This window comes from Macaca mulatta, chromosome 2, assembly GCF_049350105.2.
Source record: "Macaca mulatta isolate MMU2019108-1 chromosome 2, T2T-MMU8v2.0, whole genome shotgun sequence".
Lineage (NCBI taxonomy): Eukaryota > Metazoa > Chordata > Mammalia > Primates > Cercopithecidae > Macaca > Macaca mulatta.
In genome coordinates, this window is record NC_133407.1 from 159,154,832 (window position 1) to 159,182,177 (window position 27,346).

Here is a 27,346-nt window from a genome sequence, read left to right on the forward strand (position 1 = left end):
TCCCTTGGGATAACTATACTTATCCTCAACCTGAACTCCTGCTCTTCTTCCCCCGGGGCTGGTCTACCTTTTGGGAAGCCTTGCCCACTTTCTCTTCTAACTCCTACACACACATCTCCCTGAGAACAATCCATTTCTGATTTTGCTCTTGCAGCCCCGGCTTGCATATGCTGGCAGAAGGGTCATAGTTTAAATTTAGACTTGACCACCTCGCTGGGAATTCACTGGGAAACAAGCTGTGTGTGGAATCCATAGACACTCTGGTAGAGTTGGCTGCTAACACTCTAAAATGGAAGCACTAGTTGGTGGTGAAGCTGTAAGTTAAATTGGGAAAAGGGGAAGAATTTCTAAACCAAAGCCCAAAGAAATGGGAACTTCAAAATTAGAAAGGCTGTAAAAACCTTAAAAGGTTATTGAGGTCTTCTGCTTTGAAGCAGAACCCAAGTAAACAAACAGGATTATCTCTGGTTTTTAAATCCCTTTGTGGAATGGGAATTGGAAAAGATTGTAAAGGCCACTGAGTATGATGTCCCAAATGTTACAGAAACAGGTCTACAGCATTGCCCAAAGAGGGCCATGCAGACTCAGCTGAACCCTGCCAGCACGCTCTGAATAACAGTTTATCGCTGCAGGAGGCAGCAGCTGTGGATGGCAATGCCTCAGAACAGAAATGAGAGACAGACAGATGGGAAAGGCCAAGGTGGGTTGCAGGGAATGGGACTCTGGCTCTCTTAATCTGGATCCCAGTGCCAACATAATTATGATGAGACTCAGGTTGTAAATCAGGAAGCAAGGGCCCTGGCAGTGATCCTTTGTGACTTGGGTACAGGTTCCTCAGAGGTTCTTATAGACCAAAGAATGGCAGGAGAGCTCTTGAAGCAAGTCAGCTTCAAGCAAGGTACTAAAATTGTGAGCGCGATAAGGCTATCCAGCTTCATGCTGCTTTTACTCTACTTCCCTACCTTATGTTCTCCCATAGTAGTTAGCAAAACCTTTTGGAAATACTTTTTAAACTTGGTAGAGAACGCTAATAATACCCATTTGGGGGCCAGAAGAGGGGTAGTAACAAGACTCTTGGTAGCTATGTCAGTTTCTCAGGCAGGGTTCCAACTGCCCAATCTAACCCCCACCCCACCCCACCCCACCCCTGCCCCCAGATAGTCTCAGAGCATCCTGTTCTTTTCCTTGAGAGTACTTAGAAATGTGTGTGAGTGAGGCCAGGTGCGGTGGCTACACCTGTAATCCCAGCACTGTGGGAGGCCGAGGTGGACAGATCGCTTGAGCCCAGCTGTTCCAGACCAGCCTGGCCAACATAGCAAGATCCTGTCTCTATTAAATACAAGAAATTAGCTGGGCGTGGTGGCATGCTCCTGTGGTCCCAGCTACTCTTGAGGTTTAGGTAGGAGGATGGCTTGAGCCCAGGACGCAGAGGTTGCAGTGAGCCGAGATTGAGCCACTGCACTCCAGCTTGGGTGATAGAGCAAGTCTCAAAAACAAACGACGACAACAACAACAAACAAAAAACAAACAACAACCAAAAAAAAAAAACCAAAAAACAAAACACGTGTGTGAGTGAGACAGAGGGGGTAATGAGGGGAAGAGAAAGAGAGAAAGAGAAGGACCTATCTATGACACCCCTCTACACCATAAAATTATGACAGCAGTTCCTTGTCTCCTTTCTGATTATTGAGGGGACCAGGAGTTAGGAGGCCTCCAGCAAGGCCCCAGAATACTCTGGCAGCCACTGACCTCACTGGATCTCTGGGAGGACTTCACAGGACTGGATTAAATTAGAGCACACTGGCAAACCAGGTCTGGCTTCAGGTCAACCTTGACCTTCCACTTGGCTACGGGAAGCCCCTTGGGATGTCTCAAGAAAGTCTTCCGGCCTTGCTTGGAGATTTCCAGGCCATTGGAGTAGCCCTTGATTTCATCAAGACCAGCTGGACCTCTCTCTTCTAGTTCTGGAAATCAAGCTGTGATTTCAGATGGACTTGGGTCTCCAGAGGAGCAGCTGTTCTCCCCCAGAATCCCTCTGGACATTTGTAAATACCAGAAGCAAGTGGCCACTGTGGGACAGATTTCTGTGGACTCAAACTGGAGCAGGTGGCAAAATACAGTTCCAGGAACCTGAGAGTTAGTTCCAATTCACTGGGGTCCTTGGCCCTCCAGATTCCTTCCAAAGAGCTGGGTCTTCCCTCATACTAGATCCAGTACTCCACCCTCCCTGTTCCCCCAAACATAAGGGCAGGACCGTCCTACATTTCACTATCTTCTCTACAGAGATAGATAAAATTTACTACAGATAGAATGGAATTATTTCACTAATTATTAAAAAGAAGAAACAAACAGGTGAAATTAGTTTTATTGCATTACATTTAACCCAGTAGCTCCAAAAGTTTTTTCATCTCATAGTTCATTTCAAAACAATAGCTCCAAATATCATTTCGATATATAATGAATATAAAAATTGAGATGCTTTAAATATTTACATATATGGCATATCTCAATTTGGACTGGCCTCATTTCAGGTCCTCAATAGCCACAAATGGCCAGTGGCTACTGGATTGGACAGTGCAGCTTTGGAAAGCAGCTCTAACCAAGTTTTCCTCTGTGGTTCCCTGAATATCCCTGCTGCTTTGCTCCCACCATGTCCTTGGCCCTTTAAAAACCCCTTCCTGCTCTTTAGCGCTTAGTGAGAACCCTGCATTCCCTGGGGAGTCCTCCCAGATCACCCCAGGCCACTATGCTCCCGTCAGCTTCTGCGTAATTATTTTAGCCAGCAATCTGGCAGGATCTCGCAGCACTGTTTCCCTTATTGTCTTTACCAACTGGTTTTTCTTTTATTTTGTCCCCCTTTTTGCTATTACTGTTTCATGCTTATGGAGTAGCTCCCACATTGGTCTACTTGGGACCAACTCGGGGCAGAGAAATATGTTTCCTATGTCACTAGCCTAATATCTGCCACATAGTACTCAAATATTTGGGAATCAACACAAAAAGTGCTCAGCCTAATTTCCTGTTTAAGGAATTAATGAAACCATCTGAATGTGACGGTTGGCACAGGTCCACAGAGACACTATGTACTTATTTTTGTTGTTGGTTTTTGTTCGTTTTTTGAGACAGAGTCTTACTCTGTCACCTAGATTGGAGTGCCATGGCACAAACTTGGCTCACTGCAACCTCCGCCTCCTGGGTTCAAGGATTCTCATGCCTCAGTCTCCTGAGTAGCTGGGACTACAGGCATGCACCACCAATGCCTGGCTAATTTTTGTATTTTTTGCAGAGATGGGGTTTCACCATGTTGGCCAGGCTGGTCTCGAACTCCTGGTCTCAAGTGATCTGCCCACCTTGGCCTCCCAAAGTGTTGGGATTACAGGTGTGAGCCACTGCGCCCGACCCTATGTACTTATTAATGATAGTAATAATCCAACACCTACCTAGATTTACTACAGGCCAGGTGTAAGTGATTTACATACATCAACTCACGTAAGCCTTGCAAAAACCCTGTGAAGAGATTCCATGGTCATCTCTACCTTCCAGATGAAGAAACTGAAGAAACTGTACTGTGTATTTAAATTACACACCAGATTTCAAAGGCTTGGTACAAAAAAATAATGTAAAGCATCTCAATTTTTATATTGATTGTATGTTGAAATGATATTTGGAGCTATTGTGTGTTTGGTTATTTTTTTTTTTTTTTTTTAAGATGGAGTTTTACTCTTGCCCCCCAGGATGGAGTGCAATGGCACGATTTTGGCTCACTGCAACCTCCACCTCTTGGGTTCAAGCGATTCTCCTGCCTCAGCCTCCCAAGTAGCTGTGATTACAGGTGCCCGCCACCATGCCCAGCTAATTTTTCTGTTTTTAGTAGAGACGGGGTTTCACCATGTTGGCCAGGCTGGTCTCAAACTCCTGACCTCAGGTGATCCACCTGCCTTGGCTCCCCGAAGTGCGGGGATTACAGACATGAGCTACCGCGCCTGTTTTTTTTGTTGTTGTTGCTGCTGTTGTTTGTTTTAAGATGGAGCTATTGTTTTGAAGTGAAATATGAGGTAAAACTTTGGGAGCTATTGGGTTAAATGCAATACAGTAAAACTAATTTCACCTGTTTCTACTTTTTAATAATTAGTGAAATGATATCCTATTTGTAGTATCGTTCTATCTGAGCTTATGTATCTTGCATAGAGTTACAGCAGAGCTGGGATTCAAATTCATTCTGGCACCTGATTCCAAGTTCGTAATCATCACGATATATTGCCTTTCATTCCAGAATGCCACAAAAGGTACTTTTTACATCCTACATATCGGTCTATATCCTATGAATTAAAGGCATTCGCTTATTATACTCTCAGCCAGGGTATTTCCTTATATAAAAAGAATTCATTCAGAAAATGTAAACAGAAGTAAACAGTAGGAGAGACATGAAATTCTTGGTACCAGAGGATGTTTCTCATAAATCCTCTTAAAACAAAAATAGTACACTCTTCCTTTCAAAGGGTGTGAAACTGAGGGTACTTGGTAACAAGTTCGTGTAATTTCAGACACCCTTTGATTCTGAAACTATTTCAAGCAATGTATCCTAAGGAAGTAATTATGGATGTGTACTAGGACATCCATAATTGCCATTAGTGTTTATAACAACAAAAATCAGAAATAACCTAAAATAGGGAGATTATTTCAATCAGAAGAAATCACATTTACATGATAAAACGTGTATCTAGTGGTACGGTAATAACCCAGTTCTCTAAATAAAACAAAAAGCCCCAATTCATGGTGTCTGGTAACTTCTGTGGTATAAATATTCCCACCACGGATGATCTCAAGCTACTAATAGTTTAATCTGCTCTGGAAATCCTATTTAACAATTCCTATCTGAGCTGAGCTGGCTCCAGTATACCACGGAATACATTCATTAAAATGTAGTAGAAGTTGTCCAATATGCTATGTGAAAAAAGTTTGTAACACTTCTGTATCATATTTCTGAGAAAAAAAATACACACATGGAAAAAAAAGATCAAAATAATGTATTTTGTGTTAATACTGGCTATCTCTAAGTGATATAATTTTATCTTCATTATCTGTATTTTCAAAATTTTCCCCTTTATGTAGGATTTTTCTCAGAAAAAAAAAAATCAAGGTTCTCTTTCCTAGTTGCAATAATTTAAAAATGAACTACTTCCCATGATATGTCAAAAAAAAAAGGAAGAAAGAACGAACGAACGAATGAACGAAAGAAAGAAAAGAAGAAAAGAAAAGAAAAAGAAAAAAGGAAAGAAAAATCCCTGGACCTGCTCAATGAAATCAGCTGCGCAATAAGAAGGTCCCAGGGGGTGACAAGATTCCCAATACCTCATAACTGAGAAAAAGAGGGGAGGGGTAAATCCTGAGGCTCCAGCCACAGTGCTTGCTGATCTCCTGGGGAGGAGAGATAAAGGCTGATTATTCGTAGGTCCTGCAGAAAGGCAAGGTGGGAAGTGGGACTGGAGATATTTCAGTCCCAGGACAAGAATTAGTCTGTTTATATAATCTGATCCTGGAAAGATCTATTTCTTAACCCAGGACTCGTCCCAGGATCTGCCCACCGAACTCTTAACCATTATATTAAACTAATACTAATAGTTGTCAGGTTTAAGTCTTGTCTGCAATGAAAAATGTTTACAGTCATCAAAAATATCCTGGAAGGCTGGGCACCAGTGGCTCACGCTGGTAATCCCAGCACTTTGGGAGGCTGAGGCAGGCGAATCACAAGGTCAAGAAATCGAGACCATCCTGGCCAACATGGTGAAATCCCGTCTCTACTAAAAATTCAAAAATCAGCTGGGCGTGGTGGCACATGCCTGTAGTCCCAGTTACTTGGGAGGCTGAGGCAGAAGAATAGCTTGAACCCAGGAGATGGAGGTTGCAGTGAGCCGAGATCTCGCCACCGCACTCCAGCCTGGCGACAGAGTGAGACTCTGCCTCCAAAAAAAAAAAAAAAAAAAATCCTGGAAATGCATCCATAGGGAAAGATGTTCAGAAGATTAAATGCAAGCAAGTTATAAAAGCAGCATGTAAAAATGAACCCATTTAAGTAAAAAGGGGTAAACATACGGAAAAGAATATAGTAAGTTATTAGGTAGTGGTTGTCTCTAGATGGTTAGGATTATGCTATTTTGGTCTTTTTGTTTGCCTATTTTGATTTTTTTCTGTAGTAAGCATAGTTATTTTTAAGAGTAATGAGGAGGCCAGGTGTGGTGGCTCACCTGTAATGCCAACATTTTGGAGGGCTGAGGCAGGAGGATTATTTGAACCCAGGAGTCAGAGACCAGCCTGGGCAACGTGGCAAGACCTCGTCTGGCAGGGAAATGTGGCAGGAGAAGGTAATGAGGAAAATAAAATAAAAGCAAAGTAATCTTAAGTGAGAAGAAAGATGCAACAACCTCCCTTACTGGATCTTTGGGCTGTTAAGCTCATGGAAGACATAGACAATTCCTGATTCCTAATTCCTACTCCCCGCCACCCCTGTGAAAGCAAATAGCAAACAGTCCTCTACAACGTCTCAAACGAAGAATTCCCCAGGGACTCAGGGAGCCTTCTGTTATGGAATGCTTTTGCTGGAGCTGGAGAGAGGAGGCAGAAGGTTAGGGGAGGGTGGAGGGAGGACAGAGAAAAGAACAAATCAAAAAGAAAAATACAAGACAGAGGAAATCTACCTTTTCCCTCCGAGTCAGCAGCACTAAGTCAGTAGTCCTCAAATTTGAGCGTGCACCACAACCACCTGGAGTGCTTATTAAAACACAGACTGCTGGCCGGGCGCGGTGGCTCAAGCCTGTAATCCCAGCACTTTGGGAGGCCGAGGCGGGCGGATCACAAGGTCAGGAGATCGAGACCACAGTGAAACCCCGTCTCTACTAAAAATACAAAAAATTAGCCGGGCGCGGTGGCGGCCGCCTGTAGTCCCAGCTACTCAGGAGGCTGAGGCAGGAGAATGGCGGGAACCCGGGAGGCGGAGCTTGCAGTGAGCCGAGATCGCGCCACTGCACTCCAGCCTGGGCAACAGCGTGAGACTCCGTCTCAAAAAAAAAAAAAAAAACACACAGACTGCTACAGCCCACCCCTGAGTTGTGGGGCAGGGTGGGGTGGGGCGGGGCAGGGCAGGGGTGTTGGTTGATGGTGCCTGGGAATCTGCATTTGTAACATGTTTCCAGGTGACCACACTTTGAGAACTTCTGCTCTAAGCCATTCTGTGAGTAGGCAGACAAAGAAGAGAAGGAGCGCTGCACAGATACGAAACTGAGATAAAAAATCTGTGGCAAAGAGTTTGCAATTATTTTAAACAAGGCTTGGTTTCCCCTTTGAATGGGAGCAGATACCATCCCTTTCCCCCCAGGAGCAGTATGAAGATTCTCATGGAGAGAGAGCAGAAACTGAGAATATCCTGACAGCTGATGACACACCAGATGCTGTAAAAGAAGAGATACAAGCCCACAACTAATCCTGCGCCGGTAAGAGCAGATACCTGGAAACAGAAACATTTTAGGAGGTACTGCTTTGACCTAGCAGCAGAAGGGGTTTCCCTTCCCTTCCCTTCAATTTGACAGTTTCCTCACTGTGGTCACCAGAAAGGCAAGAATGTGGAACAACCTGTTTTCCTAACTCTGATCTTTGCTCTTTCACTTGGCAAAAGCCGCCTGGCAGCCTTCTGGCTGCCTCACAGGTGTAACCAGGGCTCCCCTCCTTCCAGGAATTGTAACAACATAGTTCTGCCAAGAGCAAAAGATATGCTCTATTAGTCACTGATTACAGCAGGCAGGGAGGCAAACCACCCGTGGGCCTCACCGACAAGGGAGGGGGAAGGTACTGGCCGAGCCTCAGCGAAACATCCAGCACCACGGGGGCTGGAATAATGGCCTGAGGGCAGCCGGTTATGACTTTTTTCTGGGCAAAAACAGTCTGAAGAAGAACCAACAAAGCCTCAAACATAAAAGATGTGCAGTAAATACCGGCGAAAAGAAGAGAAAAACGTTTCCAATGATACTGCTAGCCAAAGCCAAGACACAGGCAAGAAAAAGCAATTAGCTATTTTTTTTTTTTTTTTTTTTTTTTTTGGGTATAATGTAGGTTCTCGAGATCCAAACTTCAAAAATTAGGTTGCTCTTCTCCAGTTCTTGTACCTTGTGTTGCCCCTAAGAGAAGGATAACTTAGGGATATGTAGGCTTCTTGCCAGTATTTTTTCTTTTTTTTCCTTTGAGACAGAGTCTTGCTCTGTCACCCAGGCTGGAGTGCAGTGGCGCTATCTCGGCTCACTGCAACCTCTGCATCCTGGGTTCAAGCAACTCTCCTGCCTCAGCCTCCCGATTAGCTGGGATTATAGATGTGCACCACCACACCCAGGTAATTTTTGTATTTTTAGTAGAGACGGGGTTTCACTATGTTGGCCAGGCTGGTCTTGAACTCCCAACCTCAGGTGATCTGCCTGCCTCGGCATCCCAAAGTGCTGCGCTTACAGGCGTGAGCCACTGTGCCCAGCCTCTTGCCAGTATCTTCTGTTGAATCTTCTTTTATGTAACACAAAGAAATTACAACAGTAGAAGTGTTATGTGGTTTTTTATTGGTTTAAGTTTTTTAAAAAGGAAATTCCCACCACACATCTAGATCACAAGTTTTCTTCCCCACAGTGACAGCTCCACAGCACTGAGGCACTGTTGACAGTGGTTTGAGTCAGGGCCATTAAATTGCTTTGGAACTTACATTTACAGTGTTAGCACCTAGTGGACCCACAGATATTTAGCTGGGAGTCCCCTGAGGATGGGGTCTATGTCTAGTATTACAATTACTGCTATGGTTAATAGTTAATCTTTTTTAGAGCACTTTATATGCCTGGCATTATGCTAGGCCCTTTACTTACATTGTCTTAACCAATCTTCACAGCTCAATGGAGGAAACGTCATTATGATTCCTTCTTGTCCACTCTCCCAAGCACCTAGCTCAGGGCTGGCATGCAGTCAGCATAAACATTTGTCAAATAAATTAAAACACTGTGTCACATAAAGAGTGATGTTCAAAGATGCAATGACTATGAAAGGGTAAGCTTCAAGAACAGGGACAATGGCTGGGCATGGTGGCTCACACCTGTAATCCCAGCACTTTTGGAGGCAGAGGCGAGAGGATTGCTTGTGTCCAGGAGATCGAGACCGGCTTGGGCAACACAGTGAGGCCTTGTCTCAAAAAAAGAAAAGGAAAGAAAAAGGACAAAAAACATCAGGGAAAAGGGACCTGAATTAAGTTGAACCAGAGAGAAAAACATGAACAGATATTAACTAAGAAAACGTGTATAAGCTGCTCCGGGAGACAGAGATGTGATGGTGGTCTCTGCCGTCTTCAGTTTTGGGACAGAAGAGTCCCTTGAAAGCAGACCACATCTGAAAGCAGCTACATTTAATTCCAAATGGCTCCAGGCAGTGCAGTCACCCCCAAGAACAACAGATCATTCCACAGTCAACACCCCATTTACAGTTTAGGTACTATCTCTACCCTTCTCAGTTGGGTCAGTCCTGCCTCTGTTCATAGGAAGACAAGCCACATGCCCAGGAATGAAAGAGTTGAGGAAAAAGTATCAGAAAAGGATGCTAGTTCTGATCCTGCTACTAAAAGTCTGGATCCCCATTTTCTCCTGTATAAAAGGAGTAGGTGGAATTAAATGATTCCTGGTGTTCCTTCTGGCTCTAGCTTTCCATGATTTAGTCCCTTCTGCTTGAGAAGACACCCTCAGGTTTCAGACCTCAACCTTTTCCAAAGTCCTCCTTCAGGAAAAGCCTGGGGTTAGGTCTGAAGGGGCAGGATGTGCTACTCACTGAAAGACGAACAGCACTTCAAAAAAATGGGCAATTGCTTCTTGGCCTTTTGGCTAAGATCAAGTGCAAAAAGATGGGCAATGTTTTTAGGGTGGAAGAGAACAGTGTGAAGATTCTTAAAAGGAATACCACAAAAGAGAATGTCTACAACACCACTCCAGAAGGTATGCCCAGTGCTGTACAGGCTCAAGAGTCAAGACCCCAACATTCAACTTGCTTTTTAATTTTTATTTTTAAAGTTATTTTGCATTAAAAAAACAGATACAGAGTCATAATTTGTATCTTTTTATCCCAAGGTAGGGCTTACGAACCTATACCCTAGGGAACCATTGCCTACAGGATTATCAGTGATTGGTGGGCATGCAGCTGTACCACAGGAGGGATATTCAACTTCAGTTTCCAATCTCCACCTCACCACCTTCATACACCCCCATTTCTACCAGGCTGTGGTTTGACTGGCAGTCAGTAGTGTTATCCAGATACTAAGAGAAGCATAGGATTCGGGTTGAAGACAGTAAATATGTGTGCTACTTCTTCCCAAGTTGAATATATCCCTGGTTGATTCTGCTGATATATTTAATTTAAAAAGAAAGAAAGAAAGAAGGAAAAATAGAAATAGAGTACATTCCTGGGAGGCAAAGAAAACCAAGAGACATATCGCAAAAGCATACAGTAGGCCCTCTGTATCCACAGGTTCTACATCCTCAGATTCACCAAACTGATAAAAAAAAATACTGTATTTGTGGGGTGCAAAACCCACGGGCACAGGGATCTTTGACTTTTTGTATCTGAAGGTTCAACAAGGCCAACTATGGGACTTGAGCATCCTCAGAGTTTGGTACCCGCAGGGGTTCCTGGAACCAATCCCCTGTGGCTACTAACCAATCCCCTTTAGCACTGTACGTGCTAAATAATCAATTCAGTTTTCATCATGGTAAAGGCACTTCCTAGAAGATGAAATAAAAGGATACACATCAAGGCCCTAAGGATTTTATCCTCTGGATGATGAATTTTTATTTTTGTTTCTTTTTTGGAGATAGGGTCTCACTCTGTCACCCAGGCTGAGTGCAGTGGTGCTATCATAGTTCACTGCAAACTTGAATTCCTGGGCTCAACCGATCCTCCCACCTCAACCTCCCGAGTAGCTGGGACTACAGGTACATGTCACTACACCCAGCTAATATTTTAATTTTTTGTAGAGATGGGGTCTCCCTATGTTGCTCAGGCTGGTGTTGATCTCCTGGGCTCACTTAATCCTCCTGCCTTGGCCTCCCAAAGTGCTGGGATTACAGTGGATGGTGAATTAAAGTCCACAACAGTGAATGTCATAATGGTTCCTTTTTGCGGTTACCAACACCTTTCTAAAGGAACTTGGTGTCATGGTTTCACATATTAAACTCCATTTATAAAATGGGCTATATTAATTTAAGGGCCAAGGAAGAGACATTTACATCAAGTCATAAGGTTTCTGGTTGAGACTTCTGGAACAAAGTAGGATAAGAGAAAGTTATAGATAAAAATGCCTTTGGATGACCTATGAATCCCCGTAACACTTACCCATAGCCCATGACATCAGAGTCAAGGAGGAAGGACTACCCACATAAAGAAAGAATCATAGAAACCGATCCCTGCACCGCCCCAGTGAAGTGATTCAGCTTGGGTAAGTCCCACCTCCTTCCTCTCTTTACCTCTGAGATGTTCAGACGGCTGGACTATCTCAGTCTAAATGTGAAGACACAATGGCAAGTGGACTTGGGACGCAAGGACACTGATACAGCAATAAACAAGTATAAATAAATCCCATGCACACTGTGGAGCAGCAAAGGAGGGTGGCAATCAGGAAAAGCTTTCAAAACGGGACTTGTGTCCACATACCTAAAGTTAACGAAAGTTGACTAGAAACTTAAGTGTCTTGGTTGGGCATGGTGGCTCACGCCTGTAATCCCAGCACTTTGGGAGGCCAAGGGGAGTGGATCACTTGAGGTCAGGAGTTCAAGACCAGCCTAGACAACATGGTGAAACCCCGTCTCTACTGAAAATACAAAAAATTAGCTGGGCGTGGTGGTGCACACTTGTAGTCCCAGCTATTCAGGAGGCTGACACATGAGAATTGCTTAAACCTGGGAGGTGGAGGTTGTAGTGAGCCAAGATTGCCCCACGGCACTCCAGCCTGAGCGACAGAGCGAGACTCCATCTCAAAAACAAAATTAAGTCTCTAAAACTGGCTTCTACCTAGAAAGGTCAGAAAAATCTCTGGGCTCCTTGATCACAAATTCCAGTGCAATACATAGCTTAGCAATTTCCAGGTGATTTGAAATCTCTTTTGAACTGACCCACTTTTTCGGGCTTGAAGGACAGTCTAGCTAGTCAAAGCTATCCCAAAACTAACTCCCCACAGAGTGTGACATCAATGATTTATCACCCCTTAGACACATGCATGCAATTATCTCACTTTTGGTTGTTTTTCACCTTCAAAAAGGCAGTTATAAATGCATTTGCCTTCTTTCTTCCTTCTCACCTGATATCTATTTTCTTTCTATCCTTGGTTTTCAGTTTTCCTGCCTCTCAACACCAGTTTCAAGGTAGGGAAGAAAAATCATCTTTCATCAAACCTGCTTTCTATACTCATACTCAATAGAACCAAAAAGGCTAAGTGCAGTGGTTCACGCCTGTAATCCCAGCATTTTGGGAGGCTGAGGCAGTAGGATCACTTGAGCCCAGAAGTTTGAGACCAGCCTGGGCAACAATAGTGAGACCTTGTCTCTAAAAAATAAAAATATTAGCCTGGGGTAGTGGCATGCACCTATGGTCCTAGCCACTTGGGAGGCTGAGGTGGGAGCCCAGGAGATCCAGGTTGCAGGGAACCATGATCAAACCACTGCACTCCAACCTGGGCAATAGAGTGAGACCCTGTTTCAAAAAAAAAAGTGGAGTGTGGGGGTGGAGGGAAAAACACAAGACAGTAGCTTTCCATACTCTTCCAAATCAAAAGATAAGTTCAGTGAAATTTATCCATATTTTCCTCAAATGTGATATTTAAAGACCACATAGGTACTTTATCTAAATCCTTGACTCTGACCCTAGTGATGACAATTACAACCACTCAGGATTCACCAGAGAAATTCCAGTGTAGCTCACTTAGCTTCAAGTCAAAAATAGCCAAAACATTCCACTTCCTCTTGGTTCTTTTACTTTTGTCCTTCTCCTCAGACTTTAGAAGGAGGTATCCTTTAAATCCTGCATGACTAGAAGCCAGACGGTCAAGGCCCCTTGCCTTGGGAACCACAGCAGTGGGCTCTGAGTCATTGCTTCAGAGTAAAGCTACTCAAGCCGCAGGAGACAGCCGAGTTCTCCCTGAGAGAGAAGGCATGGAGACCAAACAACCCGCGGCCTTTATCTAAAAGGTGGAGTGGGGAGGCTGCCTTTCCATTGTATTTTCCCTAAGACCAGAGGAACTGGTTCAACTGAAAGGCGAGGCAGTCAGTACCTTGCAGTGCACACCCTCCACTTGAGGGACAGCCTCAAGACTCTCCCCTCAGCTCTTCTGGGTGTTGCAATTGGGCAAGCCTCTTCCCAAAGAGTCTACGGGCTCTGGGCCATGCATTCAGGCTCAGCACAGACCTTATCTTTTCAATCTGCTTTCAAATTGATGCCTACAGGCTGAGTGGAGACTGTTCTTGGTTAGAGTGAGCCTGAGGAGCCCCAGGCATGCCCAACACCTCAGACACGACCCCCAGCCCAGCCACAGGCTGGAGTTTTCTTTGGAGAGTGGCTAACTCACCTCTCCCACCATCGTCCTCTGATGAGCCCGTTTTTCATCTTCACAATCTAGGGGATTGAGGAGTAAAGCAGGAGAAGGCCCTGGGCCCCCACCTTGCCACCCTTCTTTTTCCTTTCAAACTGGTCTCATTGCTTGGACCTCTGACTCCCTCAGTCTTCATCTGAGGGTCGCTGGCCTTTTCAGCTCCGGCTCCTACGATAGCCACTCGCACGCCTCCTCTCCTAGCCACGGAGCCAGCAGCCACTGCCTTCACAGGCCTCAGGCAGGAGGCACCCAGCAGGCCCCGGAGCCAGCTCCCCAGCCCCTCCCCCTGCATCGCAGCAAGAGGGAAAGTCAGGCAATTTCTCAACAAAGCAAAGGCCAGCAAGACCCCCAGAGAGTTACCCTGCAGGGCAGCCAGGACTGTCACATATCTGGACTCAAGGAGGCAGCTGTGGGGGCTTCAGATAAGCACCACCCCAGCCCCCACATTCTGTCTGACAGGAAACGGACTCCCAAGAAATCCTGCAGAGAAGCCCTTCGCGGGGAAAGCAGGGCAGCCTTGGAGCCAACCCACCCACTCAGATTCCCCTTGGCCATTTCCTGCTTCCTCCGTGCTTTATTCCCCCTTTCCCTCAATTCCCAGCCTTGGTTTTGAATGTTTCTGAATCAGACTTAGAGGGTCCCTGGCCCCTCACATTCCTTCTTCATCTGAATTCTGGTTTTTAGAGCTCAAAACCACACAGTTCCAGGCTATTCTAATTAAATGCAGAGATTGAGACCATCTAACGCTAAGATTATGACCTTAATGACTTGCAGGAAAAGTCATTCAGATTTAATTAATTTTGGTAACCTTAAATCTGCTCAGGATAGAAAATTTCTCAGGGCTATGTTGTGTGTTTGTGGCATAGAGGATGGTGAAAGGTGGCTTGGATGAAGTTTATTCACCAGTAACTCGGCCAGAAAGTTCCATCAGGATTTTGCATAGCGGATGGGATGAGAGACTGGGTGGGGTATTGTAAATGGGGGTGGAAGCCAGAGGCCCAAAAGGTGAAACTTTTTAAAAGGGCAAATGTCAAGTAGGGGCTACATTCTCATTTCCACCCACACAAAAACAGTCTTCCCCCACTCTCCTAGCGTGTGTTAAAGTCACAGGAACAGCCTTAGGAGCATCTGCTTATCCTATTTGGGAAGGTTCTGATTTCTTTTTCAGGAGAAGCCACACCATTGAGAACCCTCCCTCTGTGATCCTTCTCGCCCTCCTGCTCGCCAGCTGCTTTGGGGGAAATTGGGTGCTTCCTCCAAGTCTCTTCCACAACATTAAGATTAGCAGAATAATTAAATACAGTCCTAATTGGGCACAGAGAGAGTTGTTAATTAATGAGCCAAGCTCCGGCCCAGAGCTGCAAATCCACGCTGGCCTGTGAAAACCCAGGCAGAAAAAAAATGTGCTCCAGTCGTATGAGAAAATTGTCACTTGGCAAAAATAGTTCCTGGTGTAGACACAGGTGTCAAACACATTCCTGTAGCCAGGAGTCACGCGTTAATCCCGCAGCTGAGATCCATGTGTCAATAAGTGAGGTACTTCTCCGCCACTACAGGGACATACGCGGCTCTGCGTCCCCTTCCTACCCACGCGTCCGCATCCCACTCCCCAGCAGGCTGGCGCCCTGACATCCAAAGTCGCTGCTAAGTGACTGAGTTCCCAAACAACAGCTCCGCATCCAAGTCAGAACCACACCGCCGGCCAGCGAGCGCGCGCGTTCTGTCTGGGGAACTGTGAAACGGATCGCAGCAAACTCTGCCTTCGCCGCCCTCCTGATCGCCACCCCCATCCCCCTACCCCAGAGGCCTCCCCAACCCTTCCCTCCCTACCAGCCTCCCTCGGGCTCAGCGCGACCAGTCTGGCTAAGGGAAGGCACCAAGGCCACCGACAGCCACTCACCTCTGCACGGGAAGCAACAGCAGCACTTAGCAAAGAGCCACCCCAAAGAGGGACCTCGGGTGTAAGCCCTGTCGCCGCCCTTCATGTTGCCCCGCCGCCCCAGCGCTCCCGCATGGCACCGGGCACCAGCCCGGGGTGAGAGCGCGGCGGGAAGGAAACTTCAGCGCCGCCGCCCGAGAGCCGGCTCCCGCCCTCGCTCCCGCCCTCCCCGCTGTGCTCTCCCCGCACCGCGGCCGGCCGCAGCTCTGACTTACTGGGAGCCACTGCCACCTTGGGAAGCGGGGAGGGGCCGGGCGGGGAGGGAGGGCCTAAGGGGCGGAGTTCCAAGGTCCAGCTGTGCGCAGGAGACCTGGCCAGCAGCGGCCAGAGCCTTATGCAACGCTGTCAGTGGCACCAGCGCTGTGGGCACGGGGCAAATGGGTGGAGTTTGAGCCCTTGGCACCAAACAGGTAGGTACTCCTTATGTGCAACTTCCTCCCCTCAAAGGCCACCACAATGAGCGTTGGCTTAAAAAAAATAACTAGATGGGGCCAAAGAGGTGAGAGAGAGGCAGACTTAGAATGTCCAAGACTCAGGGATGCCCTTTTCTTCCTCGCAGCCTCACCTGTTCCCTCCCCACAGCCTCCTCTGTATTGAAAACACCGTCCCCAACCCTTTCTTTCCTTCCATGTAATGCTGATTACTAACAATGATAACAGTGCCTCATCTTGATCAGCTCTCCAACTGTAATGACGTGAAAACACTGGGTTTGGAATCATACAACCAACCTTCAAAGCTCAGTTTTGCCACCTGCTAGCTGTTTGACCTTAGGCAAGTCACTTCACCTTTTATCTTCAGTTTCCCCATTAAAAAAAAATGTAAAAGAATTCCTATTTTCCACGGTTGTAGATTTTCTTTTTAAAAGTTTTTTTTAATAGTGATAGGGTCTTGCTATGTTGCCCCAGTTAGTCTTGAACTCCTGGGCTCAAGTGATCCTCCTGCCTTAGCCTCCCAAAGCATTAGGATTAGCCACCACATGCAGCCGATGGTAGAATTTAAAAATATCTATGGATATCTCCCAGAGTTGCTGATTTAGTAGGTAGGAGGTGGGGCCCGAGAATTTGCACTGCTACAAGTTCCCAGATGATGCTGATGTTGTTGGTACAGGACCACACTGAGACCTACTTGAGATTCAGACTTTTTCCTTGCCTATTTGGCATCTGTCTCCTTTTCTTTTTGTAACAGCACCTTGACTTGTCTTTGAGGAACCAGTCCTCCTCCCTTCTCAGGCCATGTTTCTGGGTGTGGCTAACATCCTGTTACAGAAGTGAAGTTTAATATTTCCAGGTGAATTAATACCTACAGAAAAACTTCAAACATCTTACTTATGGCGCAAGACTGCCATTCACCATCCCCCCTGCCCAATATGCCCAGTAGACCTGTCATTCCTTTACTTATATCCCTATCCCTGTCTTTTAAAGCTTTTTCATGTTTCAAGGTCAAGCTTGCTTTCCACAACCCCCTTGAAGTCCACTTGGGCTACACCAGTGGGGCCTTTCCACGAACCACTGTATTACTCACAGGATGTCTCTCCCATTCCTTTGTGTCCAGCTTTAGGGCAAAGGGCCTGCTGGAAACACACAACACTCATAAAGAGGGCCTATTCATCAGGAAAAAGGGAAGTTTGTGGGAGGAATGAAAAACAGAAGCTTGATCACCCAGGTAACCAATGCCTTCCTGGAAGAAACACACTCATGGGACAAGGCTTTTAAAAGTTACCAGGATTTGGGGCTTCCTTTCCCAGTTGGAACCATGCTTAGATTTGTGCTTTATTTATCTATGTGACAGCCAGGCATGGGTGCTCATGCCTGTAATCCCAGCACTTTGAGAGGCCAAGGCAGATCACTTGAGCCCAGGAGTTCGAGACCAGCCTGAACAATGCAGGGAGGCCCTGTCTCTACAAATAATAAAAATAAATGAATAAATACATAAATGAGCGGGTCTTGGTGGACCATGCCTGTGGTCCCAGTTACTTGGGAGGCTGAGGTGGAAGGATCACTTGAGCCTGGGGATGTCAAGCCCGCAGTGATTCATGATTGTGCTGTTGCACTCCAGGCTGGGCAACAGAGTGAGACCCCATCCCCCCCAGCTTACACCCCCCTCAAAAAAAAATATGTGCCAAGGCATCTGCCACATGGTTGGGATACCAGTAAATGATCAAAGCATGATCTAATGAGTAACAATAGCTTACATTTATTGAGCATTTATATGCTAAGCAGTTTCCTCCATGTTCTCCATATATTATCTCATTTAAAAAACCTTGTAAAGTAGTTTCCTGTTTTACCTTTGAAGAAACTGAATTAATAAACTACGATGAGGCTTTAATGGTTTAATTCTAAAGAGGAACTCTAAAAAGCTTCGCCCCTTTGGAACAGTAGAACATAAAGTCAAAAATCTACCCTCTATTTCTACTACTGCCATCTCCTTGATGGTTTCTCTTGGCAAGGTTTACATAAGAATGTCACTGTCAAGCAGGAAATGAATCTCTGGTGCTCTTTCTAACATATACAAAAACAGAGAAATTACAGTTCAAATTGGTCATGTTGGCTGGGCACAGTGGCTCACGCTTGTAATCCCAGCACTTTGGGAGGCCAAGGTGGGCAGATTGCCTGAGGTGAGGAGTTCAAGACTAGCCTGGCCAACATGGTGAAACCTTATCTCTATTAAAAATACAAAAATTACCTGGGCATAGTGGTGCATGTCTATAATCCCAGTTACGTTGGGGGCTGAGGCAGGAGAATTGTTTGAACCCGGAAGGCGGAGGTTGCAGTGAGCCGAGATCGCACCACTGCACTCCAGCCTGGGCAACAGAGTGACTCTGTCTCAAAAAAAAAAAAAAAAAAAAATTGCTCATGCTGTCTGCACCCAAGATTCCTGATTCACTGACCATCCTGATAATTGGTCAGTCTCATTTTGCCAGGCTGAATTACTGCAGGATCCTTAATCCTCACATAGTTATCCTGGGTTCCAGTTCCGACCCACAGCAACCGGCACTATTATTTAGTTCTCTCTTCCATGTCACCAAAGACAGTACATATTTTGTTTTTCTTGCAAGCCCAGACCAAAAATGTCTGTAAAAAATAACTTTATTTGCTTGTGATCCATAGTATGGTTGCTATGGTCTAAGGCTCAATGTTTGGTTTACCCACCCAATCCATCTCTTTTTACATTTTGGGGGCACTATGATGGGAATTCAAAGATGCTTCAAAATTTCATGGGGAATAACCAGTTTGTTTTTTACTGCAATATTCCCTCTTGGTTTTTGTGTTCAGATAACACTGGATCACTTTTTTGTCACAATTCTTTGCAAGAGACTAATGACATACCATCTTGCAGAAACTGGCTTGAGTTACATGTTTGAGGAAGACCCAACTCTTACTTTAGAAATCAAATACCAGCAGACCGTAAAGTAGTCCACTATAGGCAAAATGGATCCATTGGGCATGTTTCCACTGATACTTTTTTTTTTTTTTTTGAGCAGAGACTGTTACCCAGGCTAGAGTGCAGTGGCACGATCTCGGCTCACTGCAACCTCTGCCTCCCGGGTTCAAGCAATTCTGCCTCAGCCTCCGGAGTAGCTGGGAATACAGATGTGCGCCACCACGCGCATCTAATTTTGGGGATTACAGATGTGAGTCATCGTACCCAGCCTCTACTAATTCTTATAACCCAGGAATTCATCCTACTCTCAAAGGCATAAAACCATTAGGAACCTCCTCCTTTCTTAAGTTGGCAAGGTCAATACGTTTTTGGCCATCCTGGAGATTCATTCTGGGGTTAGACAGCAATAACCAATAACCCAAGAGTCCCATTGCCATCCTCACTTGCCTTCCAGAATGAGACTAGCCAATGTCTACAACCTAATAAGAAAATCCTTTCCTTTCCTTTCTTTCTTTTTCTTTTTCTTTTTTCTTTTTAATAGAGACAGGGTTTTGCCATGTTCCCTGGGCTGGTCTTGAACTCCTGGGTTCAAGCGATCCGCCCCACCTTGGCCTCCCAAAGTGCTGGGATTACAGGTGTGAGCCACCATACCTGGCCATCAAGGAAATCTTGAACAACATGGGGACACTAACTGTTTGTGGACCTACCCGTTAATTCATCAAATACTTACTGAGTGCCTACTCTGTGTCAGGCTCTGTTCTAGGTACTGGATCTACGTTGGTGAACTGAAACAATTTCAGTCCTTCTGAAGCTAGCTACTAGGACAGACTCATCACGAATGTGAGAGAAAAGTGAATCCACATCAGATATGTGACTAAGTTTATTAGTTGAGGGGTTTAATAGAGGCCTAGATCTTCTAGCCTTTATCCAGCTGTTTTAAGTTAATATTCTCAAAACAATTTAGAAGGGATGGTGGAGGATATAATTTTAAAACATTGGTGCTGATAAGAATCAGAAGGGAAGCATTTAAAAATATGAGGCATTGGTATTTTTTAGGCTCTGGGGTGGAACCAAGTTTGAGATCATTGCTGCCTGAGTCTCCCCTCCCCCACCCCCACACACCCCCTGAGATTTAGATCAATTGACTTTGGGTGCAACTGGGCACAAGGATTTTAAAAGTTCCCCAGGTGTTTGTAATATGCAGCATAGTTTGAAAACCACTGGTGCAGTATGGTGGTTCTCAAACTCGAGTATACATCAGAATCACCTGGAGGGTATGCTAAAACACAGATTATTAGGCTCCACTCCCAGAGTTGCTGATTTAGTAGGTCTGGGGTGGGGCCTGAGAATTTGCATTGCTACAAGTTCCCAGGTGAGGCCGATGTTGTTGGTACAGAAACACACGGAGACCTACTCGAGAATTGGATATTTTCCTTGCCTATTTGGCATCTGTGCCTTCTTCTTTTTGTAACAGCACCTTGACTTGTCTTTGAGGAACCAGCCCTCCTCCCTTCTCAGGCCACGTTTCTGGGTGTGGCTGACATCTTCCCCTTGTCCACCCTCTACTCCAAAGATAAGCCCATGACCTGGGTGTGACCAGGCAGACACAGGGATTGGTTCAGATTTAGCACATGACTCGAGTTTATGCAATGAGCATAAACCTTGAGATCTTAGCAAGAACATCTGAGAAAACAGCAATCTCTTTCTACAAGATTTCTAAGTTGATGGAATGTTAGCCTAAAGCAGCTGGGGGTATTTTGCTATAACAATGTGGGAAGAAGCTCTCTGAGAATGAAGCCAACACAGGAAAAAGATGAGAGAGAAGAAAAGAGAGGTCGGTTTCTCATGGTATCATTTGAGTAGCTAGAGAGGCTTCTTCCTAAAGCTTTATTCCTAGACTTTACTTGTGCCCGCCCCTCGCTTATACATTCCTTTTTGTGTAAGCCAGTTGAATGTCTATTATTTCAGGGTTTTCACATACCTACTCACCCACTCCCAAAGTTCAGGCTAAAAACTCCTAAGCTATAAGCAATATCTCTAAAGTAGTCTTACTTTTCAACTAGGTGACTGAGTCTCATTTATATTTTTGGCAGACTTTGTCTTCGGTGATACCTGCAGCCTAAGTCCATTTTACATGAATAAAGCTGTCTGCCTACCTATGTGACAACTTTATGTCCCACCCTCATTTCCAACAACAGTGAACCCCAAAGAATTCCTGGTATCAGCCTGCAGATGTAGTGGGCCAGGTGTACCACAATGCCGGGCCTGACCTCAGGCACCAGTGTGACTGCCTCTCCCTCCACATTAACCACAGCCTTCAGTAACACTGGACCAAGACCTCAGGCACCTGTCTCTTCCACCAACAGACATATGTCCATCTTTTTTTTTCCTTTAGGGTTATTCTCTTCAGATGGTCAGGAATAGAATTTTACTAAATCACAATCATTTCCCCACATTTCTTAGCGCTCAGGACAGAAACAGAAGGAATAGCAACTACGCCCCAATTCAGGCCTAGAGATTCATGTAAGATCCTTCTTACTGTGACAAGTACTGAGACCTTTTATGGAACATAGGCTCAGTGAGCCGTGAACATGGTTCCTGGTGACTGCAGAGGCCAGGCCTTGATCTCCTTACCTCCACTGCAACCATTCCCTTGCCCTCCTTTCCCCACAGGGGTGATTCTCACCTGTAGCACTCACCCCCAGGTTTGGATTCTATAAGGTTTTTTTTTTTTTTTTTTTTTTTAGATGGAATCTCACTCTGTCATCCAGGCTGGAGTTCAGGGGCACATCTTGGCTCACTGCAATCTCCGCCTTCCAGGTTCAAGTGATTCTCCTGCCTCAGCCTCCCAAGTACCTGGGACTACAGGCAAACGTCACCATGCCCGGCCAATCTATGGGTCTTAAAAGGCTCTGCAGAGGATTTCAATGTGAAGTCATGGCTGAGAACCACTGACTTTGGGGCCCAAGGCCACTCACACTGTGGATGAGTTCCTGCATTGTAGAGTTTAGGAAACACTTGGACCCAAATGGTTTTACTTTCTCAGACTCTGACCATCAGTCCCTTGACCCATTCTTCCACTGCCTGCCATGCTCCCTGGTTGCTAACTGCAGGTTCCTTAATTCTTATCTTCCCTGTGTAGATTTCTGATCTATGAACTGCCTGACTGCTGATACCAGGATGGCTAATCAATGTTCCCAAATTACCAAGCCCTGGCCTCCATTTGTGGCTGTGGCCTAAACATCTAAGATGCTTTCTAAGTACTAATCATTTATTCAACAAATAATTGGTCTTAGAACATTTACTGTTTGCAAGTCACCAAGCTAACCTATATCTGGGAGTTTATAAAGAAAATGTAAATTAAATAAGGTCTGTTCCCTGAGAAAAGACAAAGAAGAACAGGGTGAATTCTAGCAGAAGTTGGTTTAATTTGCTGTGGCAGAAAAAAGAAATGGAAACAGAGCAGTAGTGGACATAAGGTAGGTGTTTCTTCTTTATATGAAAAAGAGGAATTGAGACAATAGTCATCAGTAACCAGAAACACTTCAATTAGAGAAGGTATAATGTGTACATTGCTTCTATATTTAATTTGAACTACAAATATTTTAAACTCCAAATATGTTTTGTTTTGTTTTGTTTTGGAGGCAGAGTCTTGCTCTGTCATCCAGGCTGAAGTGAAGTGGTATAATCATAGCTCACTGTATCCTCAAAATCATGGGGTCCCACCTCAGTCTCTCAAGTAGCTGGGACTACAGGCATGCACCACCACACCTGCCTAATTTTTTCGTTTTATAGAGATGGGGTCTCACTACATTGCCCAGGCTGGTCTTGAACTCTTGGCCTCAAGCAATCATCCTACCTTAGCCTCCCAAAGTGCTGAGACTACAGGCATGAGCCACTGTGTCCAGCCCAAATATTTTTTTTCAAAAGTGTATAATATCTATGTGGGTAACTATTCCCAGGTAATACGTGTTATTTTAACAGTAATGTGTACAGAAAAAGTGTGCTTGCCAGAATCACGCATAGTAATCTCTTCTTTTTATCTCTGTTTAATGTGGTCTAACCACTGCACCACTGCTGGCCCCATGCGTACCATCATCCACTTGGTGACAGCTCCTGGACTCTAATGACTGAACCATTACTAAGCTTGGCCCATATGTCTTTACCTACTGGCCTTTAAATGTGCTCATCTGCACTTGCCCACCTGACACCTGTTTGCCTCTTTCTAGCTGTCTCACTTATCCTCAAGAGAGGCCCCAGCTCAGCCTGCAGCCACCCTCTTTTTTTTTTTCCCCAGGAAGTACTACTGATTACTCTCTGGTCTGAACCAGGTTCAAGGTAGAGGGGTGGTTCAGGACATACTGATGAAGACTGTGGGATTACACAGAGGACACAGATGTCTCCCCAGAATGGCCAACATTCCTCTTCTGTGAGGACAGAAAGGAAGAGCTACTGGCAACAAGGACAGGTTCCTGGATATCTGTACTGAGCAGCCGCCTGAGCTGGCCTGAGCTCAGGGGCAGATGAGCTATTTATCAAAGTGAAAGATGGCTGCAGCTGGAGTTGCTAAAAACAAACCACTCCAGGTTTTATCCATTTCCAAAAACGTTTACCTCTAAGTAGGTCAAAGTGTTCCCAAAGTAGGGCAGTAAAAGAGTGCCAGTCTATCACTCTGAGTTTCAATTAAAGGTAAACTTATAATTGCTAAGTGTCCACTATGCGGGATGGCATTTTAATTCTGCCAATGCCACCTTCCGTCCTACAGGCACAAATAGCAGCTCCATGTAGATTCATGGGGTACAGTGAAGATGTTTCTGATGAGTCAAATGGAAAGTGGATTTTGTCTTGATGTAACTCAGGTGAGTTTATTGAGGATTTCCAATAATAGAAAGGATATACATCTGCCAATAATGGAATGTGGATAATGACCTACTCATCCTTCAACCAGTCCAAATAAATGAGAGGTACTTAACCCATACATCCCCAGAGAAGACTTCCTCAGTCAGGACTCCTAGCATCAGAACATGATTCCCCATTCCCATCCTCAGGTCTTCCTGCTAAAGCTTAAGCCAGTTTCCTCTACCGTTCTACATGCTGAGCCTGGTCCTTCACATAAGAACACTGCAGAGGTCCTTGATGCATGATCTGTCCCTCCTTTCTATAAATATTTACTGAGAACTTCTTACATGGCAGCCACTGTTTTAGATGCTGGGGATAGGGCAAGGAACACAATAGACAAAATCCCTGTATTTGTAGGGAGGATTTGCAGAGGAATATTAACAAATATATCAGGAAGTGATAAATGCATTGAAGAAAAGTAAAACAGAGGAGGGAGTATACAGTGTGATGGGAGAGGATGGGAGTTAGGGAAGACCTCTCTAATCAGGTGACATTCAAGCAGAAGGAAGTGTGACAGCAAGATATCCAGGTATCTGAGGATCTGGGGTATCTGGCTTGTTCTAAGCAGAGGGAACAAAAGGTCAGGCCCTGAGGTGAGCATATGTGTGGCTTGATTGGTGAATGGCTCAGTGAGGCAGGCTGGTCAGGTGACTGGTAGTCAGAATAACGTCCCCCAAAGATGTCCACATCCTCATCTCCAGAACCTATAAATATGTTACCTTATATGGCAAAAGACACTTTGCAAATGTGATTCTGTTAGGGACGCTGAGGTAGGGGATTATGCTGGATCATTTTGGTGAGGACAGTGTAATTGTGGGTGTTCTTAAAAGCAGAGAACCTTTCCCACTGTGGCCCAGGGGAAACTACTATGGAAGGAGGATCAGAAAGATGCAACACTGCTAGCTTTGAAGATGGAGAAAGTGTGGTGGCCTCTGGAAGCTGGAAGAGGCAAAGAGGTAAGAAACAGCTTTTCCCTAACAGCCTACAAAAAGGAATGTGGCCCTGATTGCTGAAACTGATTTTACCCCGTGGGGACTCGTGTTGCATTTCCAAACCACAGAACTGTACGATAATAAGTTTGTGTTGTTGTGTGAAGCCACCATGTTCGCGGTAATTTGTTACAGCAGCAACAGGAAATGAATACATAGGAGATGAAGTCAGAGAATAGGCTCCGGAACAGGTTTTGTGGAGCCTCTTTGCAGTCACAGAAAGGACTTCGTTGTACTCGAAGTGAGACAGGAGACACTGGAACATTCTGAGCGGAGAAGGGCCTTCAGCCTGGGCCACCTCCCTGCAGCTGGGGGCAAGCAACGGCAATTATCTATTCAGAGCCCTCCTGTGTACAAAGATCAGGAGCCAGACTTCCTGCGGCCTAGAGAGCCATGTGGAAAGTAAGGCAAGTGGGTACAATCTTAGAATCAAGATTCTGGCTGGAGTTAGTGGACATGGGGAGAAAACAAGACAACCCAGTCCTACCACAGGGGCAAAGAAGGGGGCAGGCTGTTCAATAACTGCCTGTAGGGCAGAGGGCTGGTGTTCGGAACGGCAGTTAGTAGTAAAAGGAAAGACTTCTCATGCTTGTTTGCAGGGTTTGGGTTAAGGCTGCAGTTTCACCCCCACATAGATCCTCGGTGAGGAGTTGTTCTCAAGGAGCAAGTGACACAGGGAAGGCGGTGTGGCGGTGAGAGGAGGGTCTGACTGCTCTGTCCTGCCCAGCAGCATCAGAATCCTGTTGCTGAGAGCTCCTAGAGCTTTGGCCTGCAAGGGCTGCTCCTCAAGGCCTTTGAGGTCCTCCCATCTCTGCCCTTCCCTGAGCAGACAGGATGGGCACATCCCAAGATCGTCCAGACCACTGCCTTGCCTTCTCTTTTCCCCAAGTCACATTCAGTGCATGTCATTCCTGGGTCCCTGTATTCTTCTAGGGGGAAAGTGCTTTCAGCTTAGCTAGCCGTAAGCAAGAAAACTGCACCATCTTTCCTCTGGGGGAACATTCTGTTTGCTAGGGTAACCTCCTCTCCATCATCTTCAGCTTCTTCTCAGAAAGCAGTCAGTGGCGGCCTTTCTTCTCTGGGATCAAATCCTGAGGCTCTCATTTTAGCTCTGAGCTCCATCAGCTGGTTCATGTGGCTCCAAAGGGCATATTCAAGCTTCCCACTGACTTTCCCTCTGGATGATAAGGGGCATCATCATCATGCAGATGTCACAGATTTATGGTGGGCACCAGCAGGCATGAAAACATACTGTTGAAATTGGCATTTAACATAAGGAAAGTCACAGCAGGCTGGTTACAAAAAGCAAAAATGCAGGATCTCTGCAGAGGGACCCAGAGAGACCAGCTCTTTCCCTGGACACCTGGGTCTTCCTGCTTCAGTTCTACTTGGAGGCAGCACGACACTGAGTTGTATTTAGAGAAGGATGTGGCCTGGCCTGACATGTTCCTATTTGAGGCTTTGATTCTAAGCCCTTTCATGTCCTAAATAGTATTAGATGGATGTGGCCACAGGCAGGACATCTCAACCAGAACAAAGTAGGCCTGAGGCAGTTTTCACGAAACTCCTCTCATATACACCCAACACTCACAGTGTCAGCACAACTCCCATCACATGGGTCAGCCCATCTCCATAATGTGGTCCAAATGTTACCTTCAAGTACCACAGAATTAATGACAGAGAATAGCTCATGGAGAGGTGCCAGAGGTATAAGCCAAGGAAAAACTTGAATTTTTAGCTCAAATATATCAGATATTATCTCAATCCTCTGGGTTAAAGTCAAAAGAAAGTTACGAGAGGAATAAGCCATTATTTCTTGGGAAATCACAGAACCAGATGGACCTGCTGTTGGTGGACTGTGGAAAGGACCCAGGGTAGGTTAGGAATAGAGACTGAGGGAAGGGAGCCGGTGCAGACAGGAGGTTATGCTGGGGCCTCTGAAAACCTATGGAGATGCAGTGGCTCGCACTTGTAGTCCCAGCTACTTGGGGGTTGCTGAGGCAGAAGGATCACTTGAACCTGGGAGGTCAAGGCTGCAGTGAGCCCTGATCATGCCACTGAACTTCAGCCTGGGCGATAAAGTGAGACCCTGTCTGGGAAAAAAAAAAGAAAAAAAGAAAACCAATGGAAACTAGAAAGAGAACCCTGACCCCTTGAACAATCCTGGGGATGATTCAGGCTGGAAACACCCTGTACTTAGCCCTATAGAGGTATCAGAACTTAGACAAAGAGCAGGCAGGGAACTTCACATTTTGACCACCTTTGATGAGGCATAACTGGGCTGGAGAGTCTACCTTGTTGGAGTTTAAGTGCTATTAATCAATTTCTCAGATTTTTTTAAAATTAGAATTTTTAGAAATGGAGTCTTGCTCCATTGCCTAGGCTGGAGTACAGTTGTGCAATCATAACTCACTGCAGCATTGAACTCAAGCCATCCTCTCTCCCATCCCAGGCAGCTAGGACCACAGGTGTGTGATCACATCGGCTTATTTAATA

The 27,346-nt window shown here is 45.5% G+C and overlaps 1 protein-coding gene and 1 long non-coding RNA gene across 16 annotated transcripts in view; both read right to left on the bottom strand.

Moving 5' to 3' along the window:
• KALRN (kalirin RhoGEF kinase) overlaps positions 1-27,346 on the bottom strand; it is a 693,044-nt gene that overhangs the window by 122,874 nt on the left and 542,824 nt on the right. For 4 of the 15 annotated variants that reach the window (XM_028844569.2, XM_015130044.3, XM_077993773.1 and 1 more), the window contains exon 1: positions 15,543-15,837. The exons of 7 other annotated variants lie outside the window; for them this stretch is intronic. In XM_028844569.2, the coding sequence (XP_028700402.1) occupies positions 15,543-15,627 (85 nt within the window). In that variant the 5' untranslated portion in view covers positions 15,628-15,837. Of the gene's footprint in view, positions 1-15,542; positions 15,965-27,346 lie in introns of those variants that run through there. 4 more of the 15 variants (XM_028844574.2, XM_028844573.2, XM_028844572.2 and 1 more) reach the window with 1 other exon arrangement.
• Positions 10,055-13,578, bottom strand: LOC144339385 (uncharacterized). The gene is made up of 2 exons (XR_013414366.1): positions 11,816-13,578; positions 10,055-11,100 (listed from the first exon to the last, which is right to left on the bottom strand). It is a non-coding gene; the product is annotated as an uncharacterized LOC144339385 (long non-coding RNA).